Source organism: Bidens hawaiensis, unplaced genomic scaffold (genome assembly GCF_021521415.1).
Source record: "Bidens hawaiensis isolate Kalapana, Puna unplaced genomic scaffold, B.hawaiensis_p1.1 tig00008947_1, whole genome shotgun sequence".
NCBI classification, from domain to species: Eukaryota; Viridiplantae; Streptophyta; class Magnoliopsida; order Asterales; family Asteraceae; genus Bidens; species Bidens hawaiensis.
Window position 1 is genome coordinate 961,145 of NW_027491651.1, and position 26,452 is coordinate 987,596.

Genomic DNA, 26,452 nt, shown 5'->3' on the forward strand with positions numbered 1-26,452 from the left:
AATTTACAATTTACTAAACTATTGTTTTGTATGTGTACACAAAATGAAATAACTATTTCTTATATATCTTCTATACGACCAAATAAACCCGTAATCTTTCATCATCACACTTGGAACATGGTTAATGAAGGTGTCAAATATCAATAAACAAATAAATATAAAAAATAATATGAAATGTATAATTTAATTAAAAGCTTAAACTAATATAATTGCCTTTGCACATGCACTTGTAACAAATGTGTTATGGATTTTAGACAAGAAATGAGTGGTATAGTGCCCCCCCTGAAAGAACAGATAATGAATCCCCATATTGTATCCCTGTCACTAAATACCACCACCTAAGGTTTGTGACATCAACATCACACCACAACCATCAACACATATCTAAAGAACTAAGCCAACTAAATACCATTTGAACTTGCATGATATAAAGCAACAGGCTTGTATCTTAAGAGTATCAAATTGTATACTAAATATGTTTCTTCTATCATTTTGGTGTCATGATGAATATAAGCATAGGTTCAAAAGTAAAGTTAAAGGGTATCTGACTTAGTTATGAACATATTACGTAATATAATACTTATCCAATTCAAACACAATTCAATTTTCTTTAGAAAGAAAATAGTAAATTATAACCGCCAAATTTTTTTTATCCTTTATCTTCTTTAAAAATGACATTTTTTTTCAGAATACACACACAAATTATAGCAAGGAGTAAGAAAGCATACAAAATTGATAAGTAAAAATTGAACAAGCATCATGAATTATAATCGATAGAATGGGATATTGCTCTACTCCATATCCATATCCATATCCATGAGTAAGTGTTCGACTTTATATCTTTAATTGTTCTTCTTTTACACGTCAAACATTTCGTTTACCATTCAGAGTAGGGTTTTTAAATAGTTCAAAAGAAGTAATAATCTTGGACAACCCATTGTGATTCAATAGGTTAGTGTTTATCTATATATTTATTGACTTTCTTCAAACGAGGTAAAATTCGGATAAAAAACAATTATTTTCTGATAAAAAAAGAGCGATGACATTGGAATTGATTATCGAAACTAATTGATTCGCCCTTGTCAATACCAATGACGACGTTCAAATACCCCGTGGCTCGAAGCTCGGTCGAAAAAAAAACCTCACTCGAATTACTGTTTACTAAGCGAGCCAGCTCAACGCATATCATTTCTAAACCAATTTTACCGCCAAATTGGAGCCACCGGCAATGGAATTCGAAACAACCGAACCACCACCACCAACACCACACGCTATGGACACAGACACAGTCCATCCTCCACCACCACAACAACCACCGAGGATCCACCGTCTTGACGAGTCCGTCGTCAACCGAATTGCCGCCGGTGAGGTGATCCAACGGCCGGTGTCCGCCGTCAAGGAGCTAATTGAAAACAGCCTCGATGCCGGTTCTACATCGATTAATGTGTCTGTTAAAGATGGAGGACTCAAACTCATACAAGTCTCCGATGATGGCCACGGAATTAGAGTAAAACCCTAACCCTAGTTCATGTTCATATGTAATTTTCCACAAATTGAATAATTATAAGTTGTGGAAATTGTTTGTTATTATATTCAAATTAGTTCAGTTTATGTGAATTGAAAAATTCAGAACCCTACCTTTGCATTTTATTTCGGGATTATAGGACTGTAGGGGTGCAAACGAGTGGAGCTGCTTATGAGCTACTCGAGATCAGCTCGTGAAAAAGCTCGATTGAGCCGAGCTCGAGCCTAAAACTAAGCTTGTTTAGTAAATGAACTTGCCCGAGTCCGAGCTTCACAATATGAGCTCGAGCTGGCTTGCGAGCCAAAACGAGCCTGTCATTAACTTAACTTTTATAATATATTTATAGTTTAATAATTCTATTTAGTATTATGAAAAAATAACTAAAAAATATACATCATGCTATATATAAAATTATAATTGAAAAAAAAATTCTATTAGAATAATATAAATATAAATATATGTAAGTTAATTAAGAAATAGTAAACAACTAAACAAGCCGAGCTCGAGCTTCAAAAACTACTCACGAGCCAAGCTTGAGCTTTATAAATAGAGACTAAAACAAGCCAAGCACGAGCTTGAGCTCTATGTAAGTTAAATAAGGCAAGCTCAGGCTCGGCTCGTTAGCACCTCTAAAATTTGTTTTTTTTAAAGTTAATGTAGAGGTGAATTTTCCCTAACATTTCATTTTAGTTTGAAATCCGGAAATTGTTTTTTTTTTTGTTTTTGTTTTTTTTTGTCGTAATGTAGAGGCAAATTTTCCCTAACGCTGCATTTTGTTTCGAAATGCGGAAATTGGCTTACAGTATGAGGATTTGCCGATACTATGTGAGAGGCATACAACGTCAAAGCTGTCTGCATTTGAGGATTTGCAGTCAATTAAGTCAATGGGGTTTAGAGGAGAAGCCCTAGCAAGTATGACTTATGTTGCTCATGTTACTGTTACTACAATTACTACTGGTCAGTTGCATGGTTATAGGTATGTTGTTTATGTTACTGCTTATTGATTGTGATTGATTTTGATTTTATTTTCGAATTTTCTGTGTTAGGGTTTCTTATAGAGATGGTGTGATGGAGCATGAACCTAGAGCTTGTGCTGCTGTGAAGGGGACTCAAATAATGGTGTGAATCTATTCCTTTGTATACACTCTCATGTGTTAAAACGATCTTTACATAGTGGTTGTGCGTTTTAAGCGTGTGTACATGCACGAATGCGTGTGGACTGTAGAATTATTGGCATGATATTAGCAAAATTCTGAAAATGTTACACCATTATTAGGATCTACGCCAATGTTTAATTAGCAAGATTCTGAGAATGTGAATATGTAAAAAGATTCTCTTTTGATTGATGCCACTCGTGTTTCTACCAGATTGAGAATTTATTCTATAACATGATTGCTCGAAGGAAATCTCTTCAGAGCTCTGCTGATGATTATCCAAAAATTGTTGATCTGTTAAGTCGGTTTGCGATTCATCACAAAAACGTGAGCTTCTCCTGCAAAAAGGTGAGTAATTTAAGGAGCTGTTGTTGCCTTTCAAACTAAAGTTATTATTTATATACTTCCCATATTGTATCATTGTTTTAATATGTTCTACATGTCTACTGTTACATCTGTTTAGCATGGTGCATCTAAAGCTGATGTTCACTCAGTTGCCATGTCATCAAGGCTTGATGCAATCAGATCAGTTTATGGAGTCTCGGTCGCTCGCAATCTGATAAAAATCGAAGCTTCAGATGCTAATTCTTCTAGTTCAGTTTTTGAAATGAGTGGTTATATATCCGACTCAAATTACTCTGCGAAGAAGACTACCATGGTTCTCTTTATCAATGGTATGTATTCAGTATTACATGTTTATTAAACTTTGACCTCTGCTAATTTATTGACTTTTATGCATAATTTTCTATTTTTGCAGAAAGATTAGTTGAGTGTACTGCTCTGAAGAGGGCAATTGAAATTGTGTATGGTGTGACTCTGCCCAAAGCATCAAAGCCTTTCATATATATGTCAATTACCTTACCTCCTGAGCATATTGATGTTAATGTGCATCCCACAAAGAGATAGGTAATGATATTTCTTGCATGTATCTTACTCTATATATTTAGGGTTTTTACCAAGTGGTGATAATCAGTTTGACTTTAGACTTCAACTTATATTATTTATGCAGGTGAGTCTTTTGAACCAGGAGGTCATTATTGAGAAGATACAATCAACAATAGAATTGAAGCTAAGAAACTTCAATGACACGAGTACGTATCAAGAACAAGTAGTGAGTAGTCTTTTCCCGTTACATTTCTCAATACGTATCATTAGTAGAAGGTTATGTTCTCAATATGCCAAATTACAGTGTACAATACTGATTGTATCTTTTGTTTTATGTGCTTAACAGGCAGTGGATACCTCTCCAGCCAGTAAAGTAGCTGCAAGCAAAGCTTCTCCTATAAATACATCAACTTCTGGTATGCAAAGTGATATGTATCTACTACTTACATTTATCTTAATCTTCTAACTTTTTTTTTGTATAAATTTAAAGGTTCCCAAAAATTATATCCGCATAAGATGGTGCGGACGGATTTACAAGATCCTTCTGGAAGGTTGCATGCCTACGTGCAAATAAAGCCTTCTAGGCAACTTGAAAGAAATGGTGCTTTGAATTCTTTGAGGTTATAATAATTGTTGAAGTTATAAATTGCTTTCTCCAATAAACAACCATGGGCTCATGCTTGCACATACTGTCACTTGACTGCAGGTCTTCAATCAGGCAAAGGAGGAATCCCAAGGAAACTGCTGATCTTACAAGTGTTCAGGAGCTTATCAATGAAGTTGAACATGGTTGTCATTCTGGTATGCAGACTAATTATTATTATTTTTTTTTGAAATTTGCATGATCTTGTGGTAGTGAAGCTAGTGCTTTTTTAATTTTTTGTAGGTCTTTTGGACATTGTAAGGAATTGCACATATGTTGGAATGGCTGATGATGTTTTTGCTCTCCTTCAGCATAATACTCATCTGTATCTTGCTAATGTTGTAAATTTGAGGTAATATACTAGCTTCGTTTATCTGTTTCTTAAAGTAATGATTACTAATTTTCAACGATTTAGTTATTATATTCTTCTTATTTTGAGTATTGTTATTTTGTAGCAAAGAACTCATGTATCAACTGGTTCTACAACGATTTGGTTACTTTAATGCAATACAATTAAGTGATCCTGCTCCATTACAAGAACTAATCATGTTGGCGTTAAAGGAGGAAGATCCAGAGTCAGAAGGCACTGAAAGTGACGACTTAAAAGGAAAGATTGCTGAAGTAAGATTGCTTTTCAATTGCTTCACTTTTAATTAGTATATCTGCCATGCTTTTTGCACTTTATGTTCTGTATATAGCTAGAGCTCAATATAAAAATGCTTCATGTCTAACTAAAGTTCAATCTTTTCATTGTCTTTCACACAGATGAACGTGAAGTTACTTACAGAAAAGGCGGAAATGTTTGATGAATATTTCGGCATTTATGTGGACCCACAAGGCAATTTGTCAAGACTTCCGGTCATACTTGACCAGCACACACCTGACATGGACCGTGTTCCAGAATTCGTTTTGTGTCTGGGAAACGATGTAAGTTTACACACACACACACACACACACATATGTAGTTGGATATGTTGAGACTGCAAGAACTACATTAACCCTTGTACTATATCATATAATTGTCTATAATGCTTCTACATTTCAATATGTTTAGAATTTGCTGTAGAAATAATGGTATGGATATTGTTTTTGTCAAAATGCACATATGCATCTACACTATGTATATGCACATGTGCACATTTTTTTACATTAAAAAAAAGACAGGAGAGGAGATATAAATAGTATAAAAATGTTTATCTTATGCTTTGGTCTAGGGAAGGTTACGTAACTGGTGGTTTTGTTTCCTTGTTTAGGTGGTGTGGAATGATGAGAAAGTTTGCTTTCAAACAATAGCTGCTGCTCTTGGTAACTTTTATGCTATGCATCCGCCTCTACTTCCAAATCCAACAGGTGATAACTCAGACTTTTATAAGAGAGGTTCTGAAGGTATGGATACTCAATATTAATCATAAAAACCAATTATACAAATTGTAATAAATCCAGTATTTTGAATCATTACTCTCTTGAACAAAATTGTAGGGGTTGATGACGAGTTAATATCAGAAGCTGAAAACGCGTGGGCCCAGCGAGAATGGTCAATACAACATGTCCTATTTTCTTCTATGCGACTTTTCTTTAAGCCCCCAACTTCAATGGCTGCAAATGGAACGTTTGTGCAGGTATGATTTTCCCATGGGTGTGAACTTGATATTCGTGTGTTAGGTTTTAGGCTAAACAGGTTGGAATTGATATGGGTAGCTTGCAGGTTGAGTGGTTGACCCATTTAAATCTGTTCTTATTGAAAAAAAACCGATGTGAACTCATTTGGGTATTATTTTACAAAATAAAAGTTAAAGCAGAATAGGCATCAAGTTTTATAGTTTGAAACTTTGGATGTAATTGTTTTATATGCATTTGAATTTTTGTTGTAAACATGTAATTTTTAAGAATTAAAATGTAATAAATTTTGGGTTAAACGGGTCGTGTTCTTGTCAACCCGTGAAAGCCGTCTTTTGTTCGGCTTCGTTTTTTACAGGTTCACCTACGAACACAACCCATTTGACACTCCTAGATTAGATCGAGCCGATATATAACTTATTAATATTATTATTTTACTTCCTAATATTTTACTTATAAAGTTGTTTACTCATATTCTGAGAACTCTGGCGATGTTGGATCTGTAGGTGGCGTCCCTGGAGAAGCTATATCGGGTTTTTGAAAGATGCTAGGCACACCCTCCTTTGTTTTGCACGTAGATAGCTTAAGGAGGTTATTGATTATCTGTATAAGATTTTCCTGTAAGTTTCTGTTCTAGCGCCTCCTCAAATTTCCATCACTTAACACGTCTAGTTTTCGTGCCTGGTGTGTGTACATGGTGGCAATTTCTAACTCATGTTCTTTGATTTTGGCATGTCTTCTTCTACATGTTTCACGGCATGTGTTTTATTCTATTCATCCATATATTTTTAGGTTGGTTTTACTTATATTAATATTTTTATAACTACTTTTGACACTTTTAGTAAAGTACTTAGTTTTACTAGATTAGGTTAGGCATGCGGCTTTTAATAGTTCACTTGGTAAATCACTTAGGCGAGAGAACTGTGCTAGTGATCCCGAACCATAACGGACATGACAGTGATAGCATGAACCTGGTTAAGTAGAGTCATGTGTGCACATATATTGTCAAATACTTAAAACTACAACTAGGTTTTTATAGTGAGACTACATTTTTATTGTGAGGTTTAAAGTTAATAAAGTACCTATCCACTTAAAGTTTCAGCCATTGAGGTTTCATCGAGATTTTCGTGTTTTCCAATCGATTTTCATTCATGTGGGGATTATCGGAAAAATAAATTAAAATATGATTTTCACTAACTTTAGCTACAAATAATTGTATTAATGTATTAGTTGTATAATTAACAATTTATGGGTTTCTGCTCTCCATGATGAGAGCTTCATAATGAGCTAAATTGTACAAAAATGGTTAAATGAAGTTAATATGAATGAGATATTGATGATAAGTAGTAGGTTTGATACGAAACATGAAAGAAGAAAATGAATTAAACTTATCCTACATAGGTAGCTGTCTTTGAAATTAAGTACGCCGGAAAGGCAAGTCCATTGCGGGCACTACCCTACTTATTTCGGTATTGTTGCAGAGCTCACTACTTTTAGAGTAGTGCTTGCTGCTTTCTGTGGTATTCGCCAATATCTTGTTTGACCAAGGAGCATCACATTAGCTTTGAAGCAGTTGCATGGTACTGCCATTTTGTAGACGTGGATCGGTTATTCCCGTTTGTCTCTATCTATTGGTGGGGAGGTATATGAAGGAACGGATCAGTGGATTGAAGAATTCAAGCTCGAAGACAAAAAGAAGTTGGCTTTTCCAAAGATTTACTGCTGCTTTCCCGGTTCTTTAGACCAATACCAATTGCAGGTGCATATTCCATTCGTGCATTTGCAGTTTCCTTTTCTTTCTTTTCCACTCAAGTGTACGGCATCTGCTATGCTTAGGCCCCTTCTTCCTTTCCCTAGTAAAAGAGTCCACCGCCACACATCATAGCGAGCCGCCTTTGTAGTAAGCTGGTGTTCATGGCTCACTTCCTATTAATGACTCAGTTCCTTCTTATGGTTACTGATGGTGCAGTTAGTAGTAATGGCTGCACTATTGATGGTGTTCCTATGGATACTTAGGCTTGGCTCATTTCATATTACTAACCGTTATAAACCAAAAGTGATGCAATCAATTTTGTTTATTACAAGATAAATGCATGTTGATTTCTTTTGTGTAAATATATGACGAACTTCTATATTTATTTTGAGATGATGGACACATAAGACCGTGTGTAGGGGCTTTAGTTAACAATAAGTATCATAATGTCACTGTCATGTAGGCGGAGAACATTCCCTAACATTTCATTTAAAACGAGTAATAGTTTAATTGAAAACAATTATTCTTTGATCTTTTCTTTTGTATATGAAAATGTAAGTGGAGCATTTTAATTGGTTGGAATTAAATGTGACCCCACCCAACTATTCCTTCCACCTCAACGTCCGCTATTTAAATCCCCCCCCCCCCCCCCCCCCCCTCAATTGGAGCCCCTCTCCTCGTAATGGTGTGTAGGGCAAAAGTTGTTCCTTTCCTGATATCAGGGGGTCTATTTCTCCCAATTGTTTTTGCAGATGCTATTATCTACTTTCTTCTTTTTTAACCAACGATCAAAGCTGAAAAGCCTTATGTTGTTTCGAGCTCGTTAGCTCATCTCCGAGTCTCCGACTATGCATTCGTTTTAGATGAAGCATGAAATCCTTGCTAAAGGATTTATTACTAACACTAACTCCTAGCCAACTCTTAGAACAATTTAGTTTGTATCTTACAAGCTACAACCAAACACATTGTTGAAGACATTGTTAAAGTCACTGGTTTAAATTCTTTTGTAAAATTGTTTATTCTAGAATGTTTTGTAAATGGTATCTAATACATTATTTCCTTACAAAGTATCACTAACAGACTAACTATTATTTAATTGAAAGTCATTTATAATTTCAACAATTTTAGTATAAGATGGGGTGTTTGAGTGAGCTTTTTAAACTTGCTTATTTGATTTTTGAAAAGCTTCATTGTGTGTAGAGGTTGTTATCAATATAAATATTTTAATACAATCCTTAATTTTTTATTTTAGGGTGGATGTTTACAAATTTTTCTTTTTAATTCATTAGAAATAAAGATTATGATAAAGCGATAATTTAATTTGATTTAATGAAAGCCTAAGTGATCCAATTTACAAACAATAAAACAAGAAAACTTCAAGATAAATATAAAACTACTTAAATTAGCACCTAAATATGTTGCTAATGATCTTTAATCCGTAAATTGAATCACTAGAACCTGCTAATAATTATCTCGTACACATGTAAAGAATGATCTGTATGAACTTAGTATCACTTAGAACCTACTAAATTTCCTTCATCTATGACCGGTTCAAGCGGGGAATGGCTAACAAGACTGGTTTCATGCCCAGTTTCCGGGTTGCCAAGAGATTTATAGGGGACCGGTTTCATGCCTGTTTCTCGCTCCGAACCGGTCGATACTTTCAATTTGATTGTAATTGTAAAAACTCTTGAAAAAACGAAGAAACCTATATATATATTTTTTCCTTTATTCATTGAAGTCAAAGCCGATTCAAATAAGGTAGGAAATGACAACTTGGGGGACAAGTTGTTATTTTTCAAAGGTTTAGGGATTTCATTTTGTGTGGGCATCATTGTATCCTTATCTTGACTTAAAAGAATATTTATTATTCAAGTATTATAACTGAAAATTATATAAATTGTCTTATATCTTATAATTAACTTTATATATAATAAAATTATTTGATTCTGATAGCTAGACGCTTGATTAACCACATGACTAAATATCTAAAATCTTCTTAACTATTCCATGTCATAAGAAAACAACTTATTTATCTACTTTATAGCCATGCTCCCACACCTATAGAGTTGACTAAATGTGTTGTGTTAATTTGATATGATGCGTTTAACTAAACCTATAAACTTTTATAAATTCTAACATCACATGAATATATGTTTACTAAGTGTATTAAAAGACATAACATGTTTAACACAATCAAACATAATTAGCTGATCCAATAACATGATTGTCACGCCACACTTAACACCATCAAAATACAAATAGTTACATAACACAAACAACACGACCTGTTTAACATGATCATTGGCGCAAGTCATTAAACCCAATATATAAATTAATTATAACTTTATGAAACACAACACATTTAAGTTGGTAATGCATGCAAAAGTTAAATTATACTAATCAACGTTCAATTATAGTATACATCATTCGAACCTTGAAGGAACCAAGAAACTTATCTTTCATCCTTTTAAGTTTTGAGTCAAAGATGGCTCAAACAGGGTAGGACATGCCAAACTTGGGAGCCAAGGCTTAAAGTTTAATTTTTTGAAATGGCTAGAGAGTGGTCAACTGGTCATGTGATGCCAAGTTGCCAACATGTCACATGTACGTGTTCTCTGATACGTGTTCTCTGAAGTGCTTTATATATAAACCTCAACTCATTACTCATTTGTATTAACAAAACACAAAAAGAACCATGGACTCAATGACCACAACCGAGAACAAACCACACGTTGTAGTTATACCGTTTCCCGACCAAAGCCACATAAAAGCCATGCTCAAACTAGCACAACTTCTCCACCACAAGGGACTCGAGATAACCTTCGTGAACACAGACTTTATTCACCAACGTTTTCTCGAGTCAGCCGGCCCGCACTGCCTAGACGGGGCTCCTGGTTTCCGTTTCGAAACCATTCCAGATGGTGTTCCTCGAAGCTCGGAAGCTAGCAACACTGCTATTAGAGACTTACTTATGGAATCACTAGAAACTAAGTTCTTAGGTCGTTTCATTGACCTTGTGACTAAACTTCCGAACCCTCCGACTTGTATTATCTCGGATGGGTGTTTGTCGATTTTCGCAATCGATGCTGCGGAAAAACTAGGGATACCGATCATGCTGTGCTGGACACTTGCTGCCTGTGGGTTTATGGGGTTTTACCAGATCCAGTCTCTTATCGACAAAGGATTTGCACCGCTTAAAGGTTATTTTTTTTATCTGTCTATATTTTAGTAACATACGTACAAAAAATAAAAGATTTTTTTTTTTTTTTTAAACGTTTAAAAGATAATATAGTCTTTATCACATTCATGTTAATGGAAATATCTAAGTAAGTTACACAAATGATCCTCAAGATTTGACATAAGTTATTTTAGTCTTTTAAGTTTTAAAAGTTTGCATGTTTAGACTTTAGATTATTTGGGTTTCAATCTTGTAACATGTTTGAGTTAAATAGTCTCCCTTGTGTTGGTAATGGGGATTACTATCATGGGCATGAGACTCTTGTGAGTCTCTCATAGGGTTTCGTTGTTTTAGTAAATTTAAATTGAGTTATGCCAAAGCAAGCATCGGTCTCATGACTTTTCATAACAAAGGTCATGAGCTTGAGTCATAACTGGAGCAATCTGTTCCGTGTTGAGCAAATAAGTTTTTCCAGTTGTGAGTAACCTTTTAGGTAGGTGGGCCGTGTTGAACCAACACATTATGTTCTTTAGACGAAAGGCACCATTTTCCAGCGTGATCCCGGATGTCCAGACATTTGCTGTTATAAAAGAAAAAGGAAAAAAAGAGAGTAAATTACATAAATAATCTGTATTTTAAAATACTAGCTTACATGATGTTTTAATTATTTTATATATACTTAACAGAAAAACTAATAAAAGTTAGTCTTAGATATAGAACTATAGAAGCATTCTTACACACTTAACATTTCAAACTTAAATAGACGGGTGATTTTTGCAAAAATTTGGAGTTTGTCATAGCTTTTAATCCAAACTATGGTGATTTAGTTAATTTACTTGTGTTTTTCTAATTAAAAGCCTGATCACAATAGGTATTTTTTCCATGCTTTTAGGTATATGGTCTTAACTGATTTCTCATATTTATTGTATGCGCAGATGAAAGTTACTTGACAAACGGGTATTTAGACACAACCGTTGATTGGTTTCCGGGAATGGAAGACATCCGTCTTAAGGATTTCGCAATGGATTGGACCACTGACATCAATGACAAGCTTCTCAACTATACTAAGGACTCTCCCCAAAGGTCTCACAGAGTTTCACATCATATTTTCCACACATTCGACGAGTTGGAGGCTAATATTGTCAAAGCATTATCTTCGATGTATGCGCATGTTTACACCATTGGACCGTTGCAACTACTTCTTGATCAGATACCCGAGGAAAATAAGCAACGCGGACTAGGATACAGCTTAATGAAAGAAGAATCGGAGTGTTTGCAATGGCTTCAGTCCAAGGAACCAAGCTCTGTCATATTTGTAAACTAAGGGAGTACAACGTTAATGTCGTTAGAAGATTTGATAGAATTTGGTTGGGGACTTGCTAATAGCGGTCACTCTTTCCTTTGGATAATCCGGTCTAACTTAGTGACAGGGGAATCTGCGGGTTTGACTCGTGAATTTGAAGAACATATAAAAGAGAAAGGCTTTATTGCAAGCTGGTGTCCACAAGAAAAGGTCCTGAACCACCCTTCGGTTGGAGGGTTCTTGACTCACTGCGGATGGGGGTCCACTATCGAGAGCTTGTCAGCTGGGGTGCCGATGATATGTTGGCCGTTTTGGTGGGACCAGTGGACCAACTGTAGATCTATATGTAAGGAATGGGAGGTTGGGATCGAGATGGGGCGTAAAGTGAAACGGGATGAAGTTAGTAGGCTTGTACACGAGTTGATGGGTGAAGGAGGTCGTGGAATGAGAGACAAGGCCATAGAGTGGAAGGAAAAGGCTCGTGTTGCTACTGGTCCTAACGGTTCATCTTTGCGTAACGTAGATGAAATGGTCAAGGAAATTACGGTGCTATCGCAAAGCTATATGCGTACTCGTTCATTGTAATATTTTGGTTTCTATTTAAGATTTAATCGTTCATTGTTACTGGTTTAGGAAATTGTTCCAGATTTTGTTTTTAATAATAAAAAAGCTTGAGTAATAAAAATGTTTGCTTCCTGAAATCATGGATCTGAAAATGAGCCATTACCACAAGACATGAATTTGCATATCTAAACATGTTATCAACCTCTTATGATTTTTTATAAAATTACCAAATATATAAACTTTAAACAAGCTGAAAGAATATAAAAGTTGACTTTGGTTTACAAAGTAACTAAGGGATCAATGTTGATATATATCAGCTGCCGTCTTTTAATCCTTTCTATGGTCTTGTTTGTCTTGGATATTACTTTTGTTTTACTATAAAAGTTAATATATCACGCTACAGCCGCCAGTGTTAAGACACCGTACTACATCCACCATAAAGAGACAAGAAATGAACGTTTAAACCAATGAGTAATCTTTATTTTTTCTATTGTTAGCAGTCTATATGGATCATACATATATGCATCAATCTGTTATGAAGACACACTTAGAAAAATGGATACAACTGAGAAGAAGCCTCATGTTATCTTTATCCCACTACCAGCACAAAGTCACATAAAGGCTATGCTCAAACTAGCACAACTTCTCCACCACAAGGGACTCGAAATAACCTTCGTTAACACCGAGCACATCCACAAGCGTATGCTCAATTCTAGCGGTCTCCACGGCCTCGATGGCTCATCTGGTTTTAGATTTGAAACTATCCCTGACAGCATTCCTCGCAAATCCGAAGATGACGATGGCTCAGAACTACTCCTGGATTACATTGAAACCTCCTTCTTAACTCCTTTTCTTGATCTTGCCACCAAACTTCCAACTCCTCCGACTTGTATCGTCTCAGATGGCTTCATGTCGGCTTTTACCATTGACGCTGGACAAAGGCTTGGAATCCCCGTGATGCTCTACTGGACAGTTGCTGCTTGTGGCTTCATGGGTATTTACCAAATCCAATCGCTTATAGAGAAAGGACTTGCACCACTTAAAGGTTTGCTTCTTATGTTTTATTGTCATACTTTAAATCTACACATTAATTTGTCTATCATACGACTTGAACCGTCAATCACTTGATACATACACCTTTCCTCTACACAAGTTAATAACGCTAAACCATATATATTCACCTTCTGTCTATATATACAAAAGGTAATACTAATGGTCATTCACGTATGCAGATAAGAGTTACTTGACCAATGGGTATTTAGATACCGTCGTTGATTGGATCCCCGGAATGGAACAAATCCGTCTAAAGGATTTTAACAGCATCATTCGGACCACAGACCCGAACGACAAAGAATTTACATTTTGTATTAACGCTACACAAAAATCCCACAATGTTACACACAATATCTTTCACACTTTCGACGCTTTGGAGGTTGGTATTGCCGATGCTCTCTTGTCCATGTTTCCTAAAGTATACACAGTTGGACCAATGCAATTACTTCTTAATCAGATACCAGAAGAAGAAAAACAATCTGAAATGTTAAATTTCAATGCATACAGCTTGTGGAAAGAAGAGCCTGACTGCTTGCAATGGCTCCAATCCAAGGAACCAAACTCTGTGATTTATGTGAACTTTGGGAGTCATACGGTGATGGCTTTACAAGATGTTATTGAATTCGGTTGGGGACTTATGAATAGCGACCACTATTTCCTTTGGATAATTAGACCTGATTTGGTGGTAGGTGAATCAGCAGTATTGCCTCTAGAATTTGAGGAGCATGTAAAAAAGAGAGGTTATATTGCGAGCTGGTGTCCACAAGAAAAGGTACTTAACCATCCTTCGGTTGGCGGGTTCTTGACTCACTGTGGGTGGGGATCCACCATCGAGAGCTTTTCGGCTGGGGTGCCGATGATATGCTGGCCATACTTGTGGGACCAGATGACCAATTCTAGATATATTTGCAAAGAATGGGAGGTTGGATTGGAAATGGGAACAAAGGTGAAAAGAGAGGAAGTTAAAAATCTTGTTCAAGAATTAATGGGAGATGGAGGTAACAAAATGAGGATCAAAGCCAGAGAGTGGCAGGAAAAGGCTTATGCAGCAACGAGTCCAAACGGTCCATCGTCCTTAAGTGTAAGCAACCTTGTGGAGGAAATGATTATGTTGTCAAAGAACTAAACATATCTCCAAACTTCCCAAGAGTTTCATGTGGGATTTGAGATAAAATTTTAGTGTGTAATATGATGTATTCCTCCTTTTGTTTCACGAGTTGGTCTTTTAAGATATTATTAAGTTATATTTCATCATTTCACCACAAGAATATATATTCTACCATTCAAACTTTTACATATAGCCATTTTGACCGTTAACATGTTTTGAAATAACATTTTACTTTAAAAATTTCCTTTTTAGCGACCGGTGATGATGTGGGCCAAAGCGAAAAAGATCGGGTCATGATGTTTCTGGAGGTCTAAGTTTGCGCTTCCAGAGATGCTGCACGAAAATGGGCATCACTTGGGCTACGGGCCATGGGCGAAGTATAGTTGAGGCCCGGGGTGGCCCCGGCCCCCCTGTTTTTTACGCAGTAGTGTAAATTTACCCGTTTTCGGCCGAAATTTTTTATACGTAGTGTAAGTTTAGCCTTTTCGGTCGAAAATTTGAGCCCGCCCCCCCTCTCGTTTGTGAAATTTTATATACGTTTTGAGCTCGCCCCCCCCGGTGCTTCAGTCCAAGTTTCGCCACTACTACGGGCCTCCGTTTCAAGCGTACTACCAGTCAAAATGACCGTTGGAACGTGGACCACGCAGTGGGGTTATCCCGTTTATTTTTCCGAAATAAGGCTTCTAGATACACTTTTGGGCCACTTTTATGTTTTTCGTCTAGTTTTTGGGTTTTCTTTTTGGTTGTTGTTGGGCATGTGGTTGTTTATGTTGGCCCAAACCCATTTTGGATGTTTTATTAGTTGTTATGATTGCCTTGTGACTAATCATTGAACATATTATAATAAAAAAACGATTTTCCTTTACGAATTCTAGCCTTTTGGGTCGAATTTGGGGGTCTCGGGGAAGGATCATCATGTGTATTTACAGAATCAACGTGATTAGCCTTCGTTCTCTATTAGTATGCTGCATCAGGTGATTAGTACATGTTTACAAATTTCTACCCTAGCTAGCTAATGCAACATGCTCATTTTTCTTGCGCACAAATCCTTTATCATGTAGCTGTAAGGCCAATATTTGTGACTTGCGATATCAAATGACGAAACTCGTTATATATTAATGGTCAAGTAAATAATTAAAGCCGGCGAGGAAACCGGACATGAAACGAGAGCTTCGGGACACACATTTAGCTTCAACGGAGAGATCTTTTAGTTTATTTGTATTGTGTTAGGCTATAAATATGACATTTTATAGTCTTTTATGTGTGTGTTTGTATGGTGTAAACAACCACCCAAGGGGAGCTCGCCTTGGGTTGGATCGGTTAGATTAATGTTATGCATCTTTTATTATTACCGATTACGGAGTCGTTCGATATTATCTTTTATTATTTGTTCGATCGTTTGTTTATACCACACCCGTCTCGACATGTTTATCGAGAGCAAAACCGTTCGGTGGTCGTTTTGGGACCTATAGTAGCGTACTAGATCCATGCAAGAGATCTATGTGCACATTGGCAATCCTAGCTAGTGCCACCGTAAGGGGGTCGGTCGACCCCTTGAAAAAAAAAATATATATGTTAAAATTTTGACTGTCCCTGTAAATTTAGATATCGGCCCCTGTAAAATCTGAAAAAGAGAAGAAGCAGAGTTGAAGCAAGGTGAATAAAAGAAGTAGAAGTAGGATAATAGTTGGTTTTTCCGGCCAAAGTTGTCAGAGAGCAAGGAGAAAAGGTGGGTGGGAAGATAAAAAAGCTCTTGTTTGTATGTGTGGCTAAGAATTAACAAAGTGCAACTACTTTCTACCATACGAATATATCGTTCTCTTCCGAATTCACTTAACGAGAGAAAAGAATATAAAATAAAAAATTTTGTTTTCATTTCTTTCCTATTTTATTTTCCTTTTTTTTTGTTTCTTTTCAAATTAGAAAGAAAATATTTTATTCCAATTTGCTATTTATTTTTCATTGTTTTCATTCTATATGTTTTCTTTTTCTCTGTTTAATGAACTCATGTGCACAATTTTCTCTAAATTTCTTTGTTTTTCTTTTTCTTAAAAAAATCCTCTAGAAATCAATAATATTTTTTTTCTTTCTATTTTATTTCTTTTCCACCCTTAAATTAATCTTGGAAACAGATGTAGTCAAACCTTTTCAACTTATTTATTGTTTATATTATTATATTATAGAGTGACTCTACTAACCACTTAATTCCGTTATATATATTTAATCAACAGAAAAAAAAATATGTGTTTTCAACTTTGAATAACGATTTCTTTTATTTGTTTATGTAATTGGTTTTTTTTATCCTTTTTATTTTGATAAAGTGGTTTGTTGTAAGTAATTTTTAAGATAAGTCATATTAAAGGTTACAGTCACAAGCTCACATTAAGTTTATTTATATTATTTTAACATACAAATAAATTAACGTGCTAATTATGAGAATCAAATAATGTAATTATATATACAACATAGTGTAATTGTAGTATAGTGTAACACTACAATGTAATTAAATAATTACACTATATTATATATATAATTACACTACTTGATTTTCACAACTAGCACGTTAATTTAATTTGTAATCGATCTAAATAATATCACTAATTAGAAAAAATATTAAAAAATAAAGGGTAAATATTAAAAAATAAATAAAATAAAAAAGGGCCATAAGAACTTTATATAATTGAGGACGGCCCCAAATCCAAATAGAAAGACATGCAACAAACGTTTAGCCGTCCACTAAGACCATAGTCCATATATATATAAGCATCAACCTTCTTTGAAAACATAATCTCACAAATGGACACCACAGAAAAAAAGCCTCATGTTATCTTTATCCCACTACCAGCACAAAGTCACATTAAGGCTATGCTCAAACTAGCACAACTTCTTCACCACAAGGGACTCGAAATAACCTTTGTCAACACCGAGCACATCCACAAGCGTATGCTCAATTCTAGCGGTCTCCACTGCCTCGACGGCTCACCTGGTTTCAAATTCGAAACTATTCCTGACGGCATTCCTCGTGATTCTGAAGACGACGACGGCTCTGGACTAATCCTACATCATGTTGAAACCACTTTCTTAGCTCCTTTTCTTGATCTGGCCACTAAACTTCCAACTCCTCCGACTCGTATCATCTCTGATGGCTTCATGTCAGCTTTCACCGTTGACGCTGCCCAACAACTAGGAATCCCTATCATGCTCTACTGGACTTTTGCTGCATGTGGCTATATGTGTATTTACCAAGTCCACTCGCTTGTGGAAAAAGGACTTGCACCACTTAAAGGTTTGTTTTTTTATGTGTGTTGGATGTTGTAATATAAGTTTGTTTGCTCAATAGAGAAATTCAAATGGCAAATTAAATTCAATAATTAACCTCATTTTCGTACACAATTTATAATCAGTATAATAATAAGTTAATAACCTAGTTCCTAATTATTATATTTAGTTTCGTTTAGGCCTATATATATATTATTTGAAAGTCACCCTCTTGGTTGACCTAAAAGTCTATAAATAGAACCTTTTTTTCCCTTCAATATAGATTAATTTGTAACGTTTTAATTTTTACATGACAGATTTTGAATTTCTTTTTTCTTTAAATTTCCTTCTTACATATAATTTATTTTTTCTCTATTAAATATGTAGTAATTAATCTTATTTGAAAAAGTTAAATTGTTGCGTTTACTCATCTTCTACGGTTCAATATACAATTTTTTTTTAAAAATCCGGGCCTATCAGGGTGTCGGGCCGGGGTCCGTTGACCACATGGCCCTCCCTTACAACAATGTTCACCTTCTATTTGTATGTTCAAGTTGTATTGGTACTATTGGTTGCTCATATACACAGAAGAGACTTGCTTGAACAACCAGTACTTAGACACCATCGTTGATTGGATCCCTGGAATGAAAGAAGTACGACTAAAAGATTTTAACAGCATCATCCGGACCACGGATCCCGATGACAAGGAATTTACGTTTTGCATTAACGCTACACAGAAATCCCACCATGTTTCACACAATATCTTCCACACTTTTGATGCTTTAGAGGCTAATATTGTGGATGCTCTCTCATCCATGTTTCCTAAAGTTTACACGATTGGACCAATGCAATTACTTCTTAATCAGATACCAAACGAAGAAAAACAATTTGGAATGTCGAATTTTGATTCATACAGCTTGTGGAAAGAAGAACCCGATGTCTTCAGTGGCTACAATCCAAGGAACCAAACTCCGTGATTTATGTGAACTTTGTGAGTTTTACAATGATGCCGTTACAAGATGTTATAGAATTTGGTTGGGGACTTACGAATAGCGACCACTATTTTCTTTGGATAACTAGATCTGACCTAGTGGTAGGTGAATCCACAGTATTGCCTTCGGAGTTTGTGGAACATGTAAAAAAGAGAGGTTATATTGCGAGCTGGTGTTCACAGGAAAAGGTACTTAACCATCCTTCGGTTGGCGGGTTCTTGACTCACTGTTGATGGGGATCCACCATTGAGAGCTTGTCAGCTGGGGTGCCTGAAGAAACACTAAGTGGCCCTGGCAGATTAAGGATAATCTTAGGGTTAAGTAGATGTTTCCCACGAGGGTTAGGTCCGGCAAAGATGGTTATTCTTCTCAACCTGCAAAACAGATACCGTAAGCTCGTCACTGAGAGGGGGGGGGGGGTTTCCTCCCTGTGACCACCCTCCGGCGTGAGAATCAGACTAGATTGCTCTGAATATAAGTGTATATTGAGAGAAATAGCTAGAGAAGATCATGATACCGTTCCAAGGTGTTGGAGTATTTATAGCTGAAGGTAGGTTTCCAAGCAGGTACGACCAGCTGTATAATATTCCTTTTCCACCAACTATGGGCTATGTTCGTGCCACGATGGGAGTTGGTGGGTAGGCAGCGGCTGATAGTGACATTTTGTACTGGAGCGTGCTCCTCCTCGTACTATTGTCGGTGAGCTGTCACCCTGTGATTGGTTCATGGGTTGCTTTTGCCAGATCTTGTCTATTTGTCCATACCTTGGTAGGTATAGTACAAAAGATCTTCTAGAAGCGTACGGACTGGCTCTTTTGGGCGGGAATATTCCCGCCCTGCTCATTCCTTCTTCAGGTGACATTACTGAAGTATTAAGAGTTAGTGCCTTATGCATGTAGCCTTACTGTTAGTACGGGTGGCCTTCCTTCTTGGCTTGTACCCATAACTGCGGGGACATGCAGGGTACTGTACCAAGGGAGGCTTTCCTGCGGGAACAGATGGCTTACTGCGTGTAAGGTCTTCATCTCTCTGAGCATGGTGGGTCCTGCGGATCCAGTTGGTCTTTGCGCAGACGTACCTCTTCAAGGTGAGTCTTGCGGGTCAAACTGGGCTTTGCGGGGACCTACCTCTTCAAGTCCCCCAGTCCATTGTTCTTCTCATGAATTGTTAATAAGTGAGGTGAACTTTTGGACTTTAAGCAAGGGGTTTTAAAGGGGTTTTCGTTTTTTAAGGTTCTCCGTGGGGATTCTTCCCGCAGTTTTCCTAATGTCACTTGCAGAAAATTCCCGACTTTTTCTGCCTGATCTTTGGGTATGATGCGGGTAGGTGTGTAACCTCTCCGCAAGTCGGGAGCGTTGAGTTTCACTTGTGTAGATTCTCCACGGGGTATTGGTAGTTTTAGACATAGTGATCAGTTATGTTAAACAACCAATTCCACCTTGAAACTTCAAACAATCTGGTTCTCAACGTTCCTGCCATGCGGGGGTGTTATTTCCCTTTCCGCAAGCATTACCCATAAGATCCATCTTGGGTTCAATTCCCTGCAAGTGCTGAGTATGTGAAGGGTTTCGCCTTGACACTGTACCCGCACTTGTCTTATGGTTTCTTGTTTTCCAAGGTATCTTCTTGGCTTCAGTTCCCTGCAAGTGCTAAGTATGTGAAGGGTTTCGCCTTGACACTGTACCCGCACTTGTCTTACAGTTTCTTGCTTTCCAAGGTAGGGGGTATATTCCCTCTTATTTTTGAATCTTTTTGAATCTTTTTGGAATTCGGAGAGTTGGTGAAAGGATAAGGACAGTCTAAACGGTTGAAGGGACGTTGGCGTCTTCTGACGGTTTCAGGACGTGCAGGAAGTTATGACGACGTGACAGCATGTGGTCAATCAGGACGCTTTTTCAGGCGCGTGGGCGCGATTTTCATGACACGCGCCATTCCGACACCTGTTGCCAGCTTGCTTTATCCACGTGTCGCCGTGTCATTGCGCCTGCGCTTTCTCTCTCATCCGCATTAATTTCATCGCATTCATTGCGATGAGTATATAAGGGGGGAGAGGGTGTATCTCGTCCCATACCTTCACTTCACCTTTCTTTTCCTTTTAAGCGATTTCCGGCGAATACTCATCTTTTCCGGCGAGCATTCTCCTGAAACCGCTTACTTTCATTATCATTTAAAAAATGTCTTCTTCTACTCATGACCCCGAGGTTAACGTCGAGGAGTCCGACGTTTACCTCGAGAACCCGACGTCCACGTCCGATAAGGACGATAAGAGTACTGCTGGCGAGTGCCAGTGTACTCTTTCTGTCGATGTATACCATTACATCGTCAAGAAGTTCATGCTGGAGCCATATGAGCCAGAATTCCCGGAGGTCAACCAGACGGTATACGACGCCCCTAAGGGCAAGATAGGGGTCTACGCTTCGTTCTTCCTATATGGGAATCTAAGATTCCCATTAACGAAGTTCGTGTACCGTGTTCTGGAGAAACACGATGTTCACTTGACGGAGGTGCACCCAATGGCAATTGCCAAAGTTCGCCATTTCGAATGGGTGTGCCGTATTTTGGGTATCGAGCCTCGCGTCGACCGCCTGATGACCTTCTACACTTGGAGGTGCATCCAGGGTTGGTATACCCTTGTTACTCGGATCAAGGGTTTGAAGATCTGCGCTACTGAGCGTAGTCTTCATTCTTGGAAGCGGGAGTTTTTCTACATCTCCGCTCGCGCCGTCCCCATCGCGAAGACGTTCAAGAATGGGAGGGCACTTCCTAACCTTCACGCCTCTAATTACCAGGAGACGGAATGGTTCACCAAGATCTCCCAGATTCAGACTCCGGTTTATCGCTTCGCGGAGTCTGGGATGGTGATGCTTGGGATGAGCCGCGTGTGGAAGGATGCCGGGTCTGGGACGCCGCAAATACCCATCGTCCTTGAATACAGTTTGAATTATATTCCTTATGGTATGCTATGTCTTTTGTGTTGGTTTAGGATTTTCTTCTAACATTGTTATCTTTTTATTTCAGAAGGGAACAACTTACAGTCGCTCTTGCACCCGCGGGAGATTGGTGGTCCCGCACGGTTGGGTACTCGTGATCTCGATGAGAACGAGTTGCCCATTTTGGAGCAGACTGTGGATAGATTTGTAGAAGTCTACCCGCCAGGCCACGAGATTTTAAGCGCCACTCGGCCATGTAAGGAGTTTTTTAATCCTCGTCCTCTTCATGCTCAAACTTCTGCCGGAATTCCTCTGATCTTGTCATCTTCTGATGAGGGATCCGCAGACGGGCCTTTCATTGTGAGGAAAAAGAAGGCGGTTGGCGTGAAGGGCAAAGCGAAGGTTGCTTCCTTCGTTGACCTGGGGAATCAGTCTGATTCCGAGACTGAAAGTGAGGAGGCGGCGGGGAACCTTGGTGGTGGTGACGCGACCATTGTCTGTAGGTTCCCGGACGGATCTTACACGGGATATCGCTATCTACGTAGGTGCGGAATCCCTGCGTAGGTAGTTACGAGCGTAGAATACGTAAAACAAACACACGCGATACAAACGAACACGTTATGTATTATAACTTGAAACACGTCTATTACAGACTCTCGACACGTTCACTGAACTCAACAACTGACTCCTCTCTCGTCTTCTAAACACACCGTCAGCTACAGTATATATAGACACGACAACTTCGCCTCAGGCGAAGTTGTCAGTAACTTCGCTCGTTGAACAAGTTCGCCTAGGCGAACTTGTCAACAACTTCGCTTGTTCAACAAGTTCGCCTAAGCGAACTTGTTAACAACTTCGCTTACAAACATAAACATAAACTTAAACATAATTACATTACAGACTCGATTACAAACGCTAGACTATGAACTACTGACATTTATGTACCAACAGACTCCCCCTTGGCAGTAGCTTCATATCTTGATCTTCAAAGCTTGTGTCTTGTAATCTTTCGTCTTCTCTCTTCATCTCTTCAAGCATGCACTCCCTGTCTAACACATACAGAAACCAACTTCTGGTACTTCTTAGCTTCCTCTTTCCAAGCAGGAATGTAGAAAATCTTCTTAGCATGTAGTACCTGCAAGTCGGCTTGAGACAGATTGACTAAGTGCATAGGATCATACACTCTCATGATCTCTTGCTCATCTTCATCCTCCATGACCGCTTCAGCAGTTTCACAATCCACGTACCACCACTGTCTTTCAAGACGTTCTTGGGCATCACCTTCATCGGCACTTCTTTTAAATGACGGACTGGTTTATACTTCATAACCATCCATGGTTTGCCGTCTGCCCTCATCCCTCTATCTTTGTCTTCTACTAACTTCCCTTTCTGAGGCTTCAGAAGTTCAAACTTTTTGTCTTTAATGGCCTCCTTCCAAACAATTTTCCCAATTACTCTCGCCATGTTATCGTCACTTCTGTTTATCAGCCCCAGTCTCGCTAAGTCTTTCACCTCACACTCCGGTAAGGTATTCAGGGATCTTAACATCTTCTTGAAGTACTGAATGCCGTCGTAACGTTTGATTACAAATAGTTTCAACTCTTCATCGTACAACCAGCATATGATTCCCTTCTTTGATTCTGCATATCCCTTTATATTATACGACTTTTTGAACATCGTCGGTACTGCTGGCTTCTTCGTCTTTACAAACCACTGAGCGCAGCCTTCCTTCCAGTTTGGCTGATCTTCCCACTCAGTGTTGTCAACCGCAGCATCTTCACAAATAGTCGACTGTTCAACCACAGGGATCTCATGCTCTACATTTTCTTCAACAATCTCTCCTTCTTCTATCACATTCTCAACAACAATTTCTGCACCAATCTTTTCAATCTCATCGATTGGCAGAACATCATCTTCATTCATCAACTCATCATCCTCTAACATATCATCTATCTCTTTTAGCGCATCAATCATATCATCAACAACTTCAACATCTTCAACCACAACCACATCATCACCAGCTGTAGACTCCCCCTCAACTGTGGAAGCCCCAAGAGCTATAGAAGTTCTTGGCAACTCAGCACCTGCACCTTCCGGTGCATTGGGATCATCGTCTTGATCTTCTCTTCTTTTGGACCTCAGCTCATCTCCTCTACAGCTCATCTCCCCCCTGAGATGCCAAGAACACCTTCAAGGCATCTATAACTTTGTCGTGCTCAACCAGGAGGGATGCCTGCAGTTCATTTGCTTCCACTAGGCTTTGAATAGTCTTGGACTGCTCAGCTACAATCCTCTCTAGTGAAGCTATTCGTTTCGAGTCTGAAGTGGGCGTGTCCGCAGGTGGTACCGTACCCGATAACCCTGCAGTAGTGGTGACTGTAGACTCGACAAATCGTGCTACTACCACCGATGGAGTAATCGTTTGAGGTGGTAGAGACACAATTGCTGGAGACGACGTCTGGACGGCCGTGATCGATGGAATGTCAGCCGACGATGTAGCCACTACAGGAACAACCGTAGCGCTTGTACTCGATACCTGCACAGAGGTAGGAACAAAGGACATACCAGATAGGGCAGGCGGAGCAAAACGTACCAACCGTGAAGTCTCTCCAGCTCCTACACCCATACCTGTCCTTTCCCTTCGTGACCGCTTTCTCACCAGCTGCACAACTTCTTCTTCATCATCTTCCTCGTCGTCGTCGTCAACAATTCGCTTTTGTTTACCAACTGTTCTCTCATGCGTTACCATCATCCGTCTAGCCTCTTCCATCACATCATCAAAATCAGCCTGTGGACCCGAGACTTGAATATTCTCTTGTGGATCAACTCGGTCCATATCAAACAATCCTTGCCCGCCGAACATGGCGTCAAGATCAATCTCTGCAGCTGACACAGCAGCAGATACAGCAGGCGCAGCTGATACAGCCTGGGGTGCTGCCGCCTATTGTGGTCTTGGGTCTCTGAACTCGTCCCCTGCCGCAGGCACATACTCCGGGTTTATAAGGTACCCAAAGAGCGGAGTATGCCTGGGACGCAGCTCAGGCTTGCTTCGTGCGCTGGAAGTGCGACACTGTGCAAAGATACGTTTTGTCACACTTTCCACGTATCGAATAGGGCGTCGTTGAGGCAGCGTCGGAGCCACATGATTGAAAATCATCTATAGGAATCGAGGATACATTGTAAACCGCTCACGCGCCACAGCCCTTCATTGCCTATCGATCTCGTAAAAGATCATCTGGCTGAAAGAATATCGTTTATTATAAGTCAACGCAGTCATAGCAGACTGCATTGTCGCACCCATACCATCAGTGCCTGCCTTCCGTCCTGACATACATACGATCATGACGTGCATAAGGAAGCGCCACTGATCTAAAAGGAATCCCTTCCTCCGTTGAGTGTCCCCTAAGAGACCAGAATAACCCATCCTGAGGAACGCCCCATCACGGAATGGCGCAACATACTCCGTTGGGTCATCTCTCGTCTCTTCACCAAACTGCAACGCCACCCGTATATGTTCAGAAGAAAACTGAACAACTTGACCGTTTACGGTGGCTCGCATAACCGGGGGCTCAACCCGGCAATCATACTCTACCGTCTGCCAAAAGTCTTCAATATTCGGTAGCGAAATAGGCAGGGTAGTTGTTATTGCATGATATATTCTTGAGCGCAGGAGAAAAGTAATTATCTCCCTGTAGTCCTCCACGCCCTTTGCATCTGGGTCAAGTGTTATGAACTGGTTATGAGCTGGGAAGAATTGTCTTTGATCATCACCGTCATCACCTGCACCTCCTGTACCTCCAACAGCAGCCATATCTGCACTAAACGAACCAAGTTAGATAAACGTTTAAGTTGTACACAACTTCGCTTGATTACCAGGAGCGAAGTTGTGATCAAACCTGTATAGGCGAAGTTAAAGATGAGGCGATGTTGGGAACAACTTCGCTTCATCTTTAAGTTCGTCTAATTATTTTAAGTAAAATGTTCTGGGCGAAGTTAATGATAACTTCGCCTCTTCACAACATCGCCTCAGGCGAAGATAAGGGTTAGGCGAAATTAAGCCTCAGGCGAAGTTGCGGATAACTTCGCCTCAGGCGAAATTAATCGTCAGGCGAAGTTGTGGATAACTTCGCCGAAACCCTAACTTCGCCTGAACTGAATCGGCGACTGTTAGGATTCTCACAGCCGGAATCCGATGATTCGGCAAAGTTTGACGATCCAGGAGACTCTAACACATGATATTACAGATGGTTAGATGAAAAGATCGTCCATGCACACGTAATACAAGTTTATAAATTTCAGTTTTGAAAGGTCACCGGACCGAGGTCACGAAACCGTTCAAAACGACCTATGAAAAGCATCACTGTCTCTGGGTATACGGTTAATCGATAACACACACCTTGAATCTATGAACGAAACTGAGAAAAAGGATCGAAATCGGAAACGAAACAAGTTCGCCGGAAAATATATATCTTCGCCGGAAATTTCG

General features: G+C 38.7%; 2 protein-coding genes and 3 pseudogenes across 3 annotated transcripts; all 5 read left to right on the forward strand.

The window, feature by feature from the left end:
- The first annotated feature begins 1,194 nt into the window (after positions 1–1,194).
- LOC143530526 (DNA mismatch repair protein MLH1-like) lies at positions 1,195–6,595 on the forward strand (annotated as a pseudogene). The gene is made up of 15 exons (XR_013134869.1): positions 1,195–1,507; positions 2,329–2,501; positions 2,572–2,644; positions 2,893–3,027; positions 3,143–3,353; positions 3,437–3,585; positions 3,689–3,790; positions 3,911–3,980; positions 4,055–4,184; positions 4,271–4,365; positions 4,451–4,559; positions 4,663–4,828; positions 4,973–5,134; positions 5,461–5,826; positions 6,331–6,595. The product of XR_013134869.1 is annotated as a DNA mismatch repair protein MLH1-like (transcript).
- A 3,666-nt stretch (positions 6,596–10,261) lies between these two features.
- Positions 10,262–12,792, forward strand: LOC143530527 (UDP-glycosyltransferase 85C2-like). The gene is made up of 2 exons (XM_077026042.1): positions 10,262–10,780; positions 11,694–12,792. Exons 1-2 carry the CDS (start codon positions 10,276–10,278, stop codon positions 12,080–12,082), a joined length of 894 nt encoding a protein of 297 aa, XP_076882157.1. The 5' UTR covers positions 10,262–10,275; the 3' UTR covers positions 12,083–12,792.
- LOC143530549 (UDP-glycosyltransferase 85C2 pseudogene) lies at positions 12,098–12,646 on the forward strand (annotated as a pseudogene).
- Positions 12,793–12,952: 160 nt separating the features above from the next.
- Positions 12,953–14,828, forward strand: LOC143530503 (UDP-glycosyltransferase 85C2-like). Its single transcript, XM_077026025.1, has 2 exons — positions 12,953–13,670; positions 13,858–14,828. Exons 1-2 carry the CDS (start codon positions 13,181–13,183, stop codon positions 14,802–14,804), a joined length of 1,437 nt encoding a protein of 478 aa, XP_076882140.1. The 5' UTR covers positions 12,953–13,180; the 3' UTR covers positions 14,805–14,828.
- Positions 14,829–17,582: 2,754 nt separating this feature from the next.
- On the forward strand, positions 17,583–19,021 carry LOC143530550 (UDP-glycosyltransferase 85C2 pseudogene; annotated as a pseudogene).
- Positions 19,022–26,452: the final 7,431 nt, after the last annotated feature.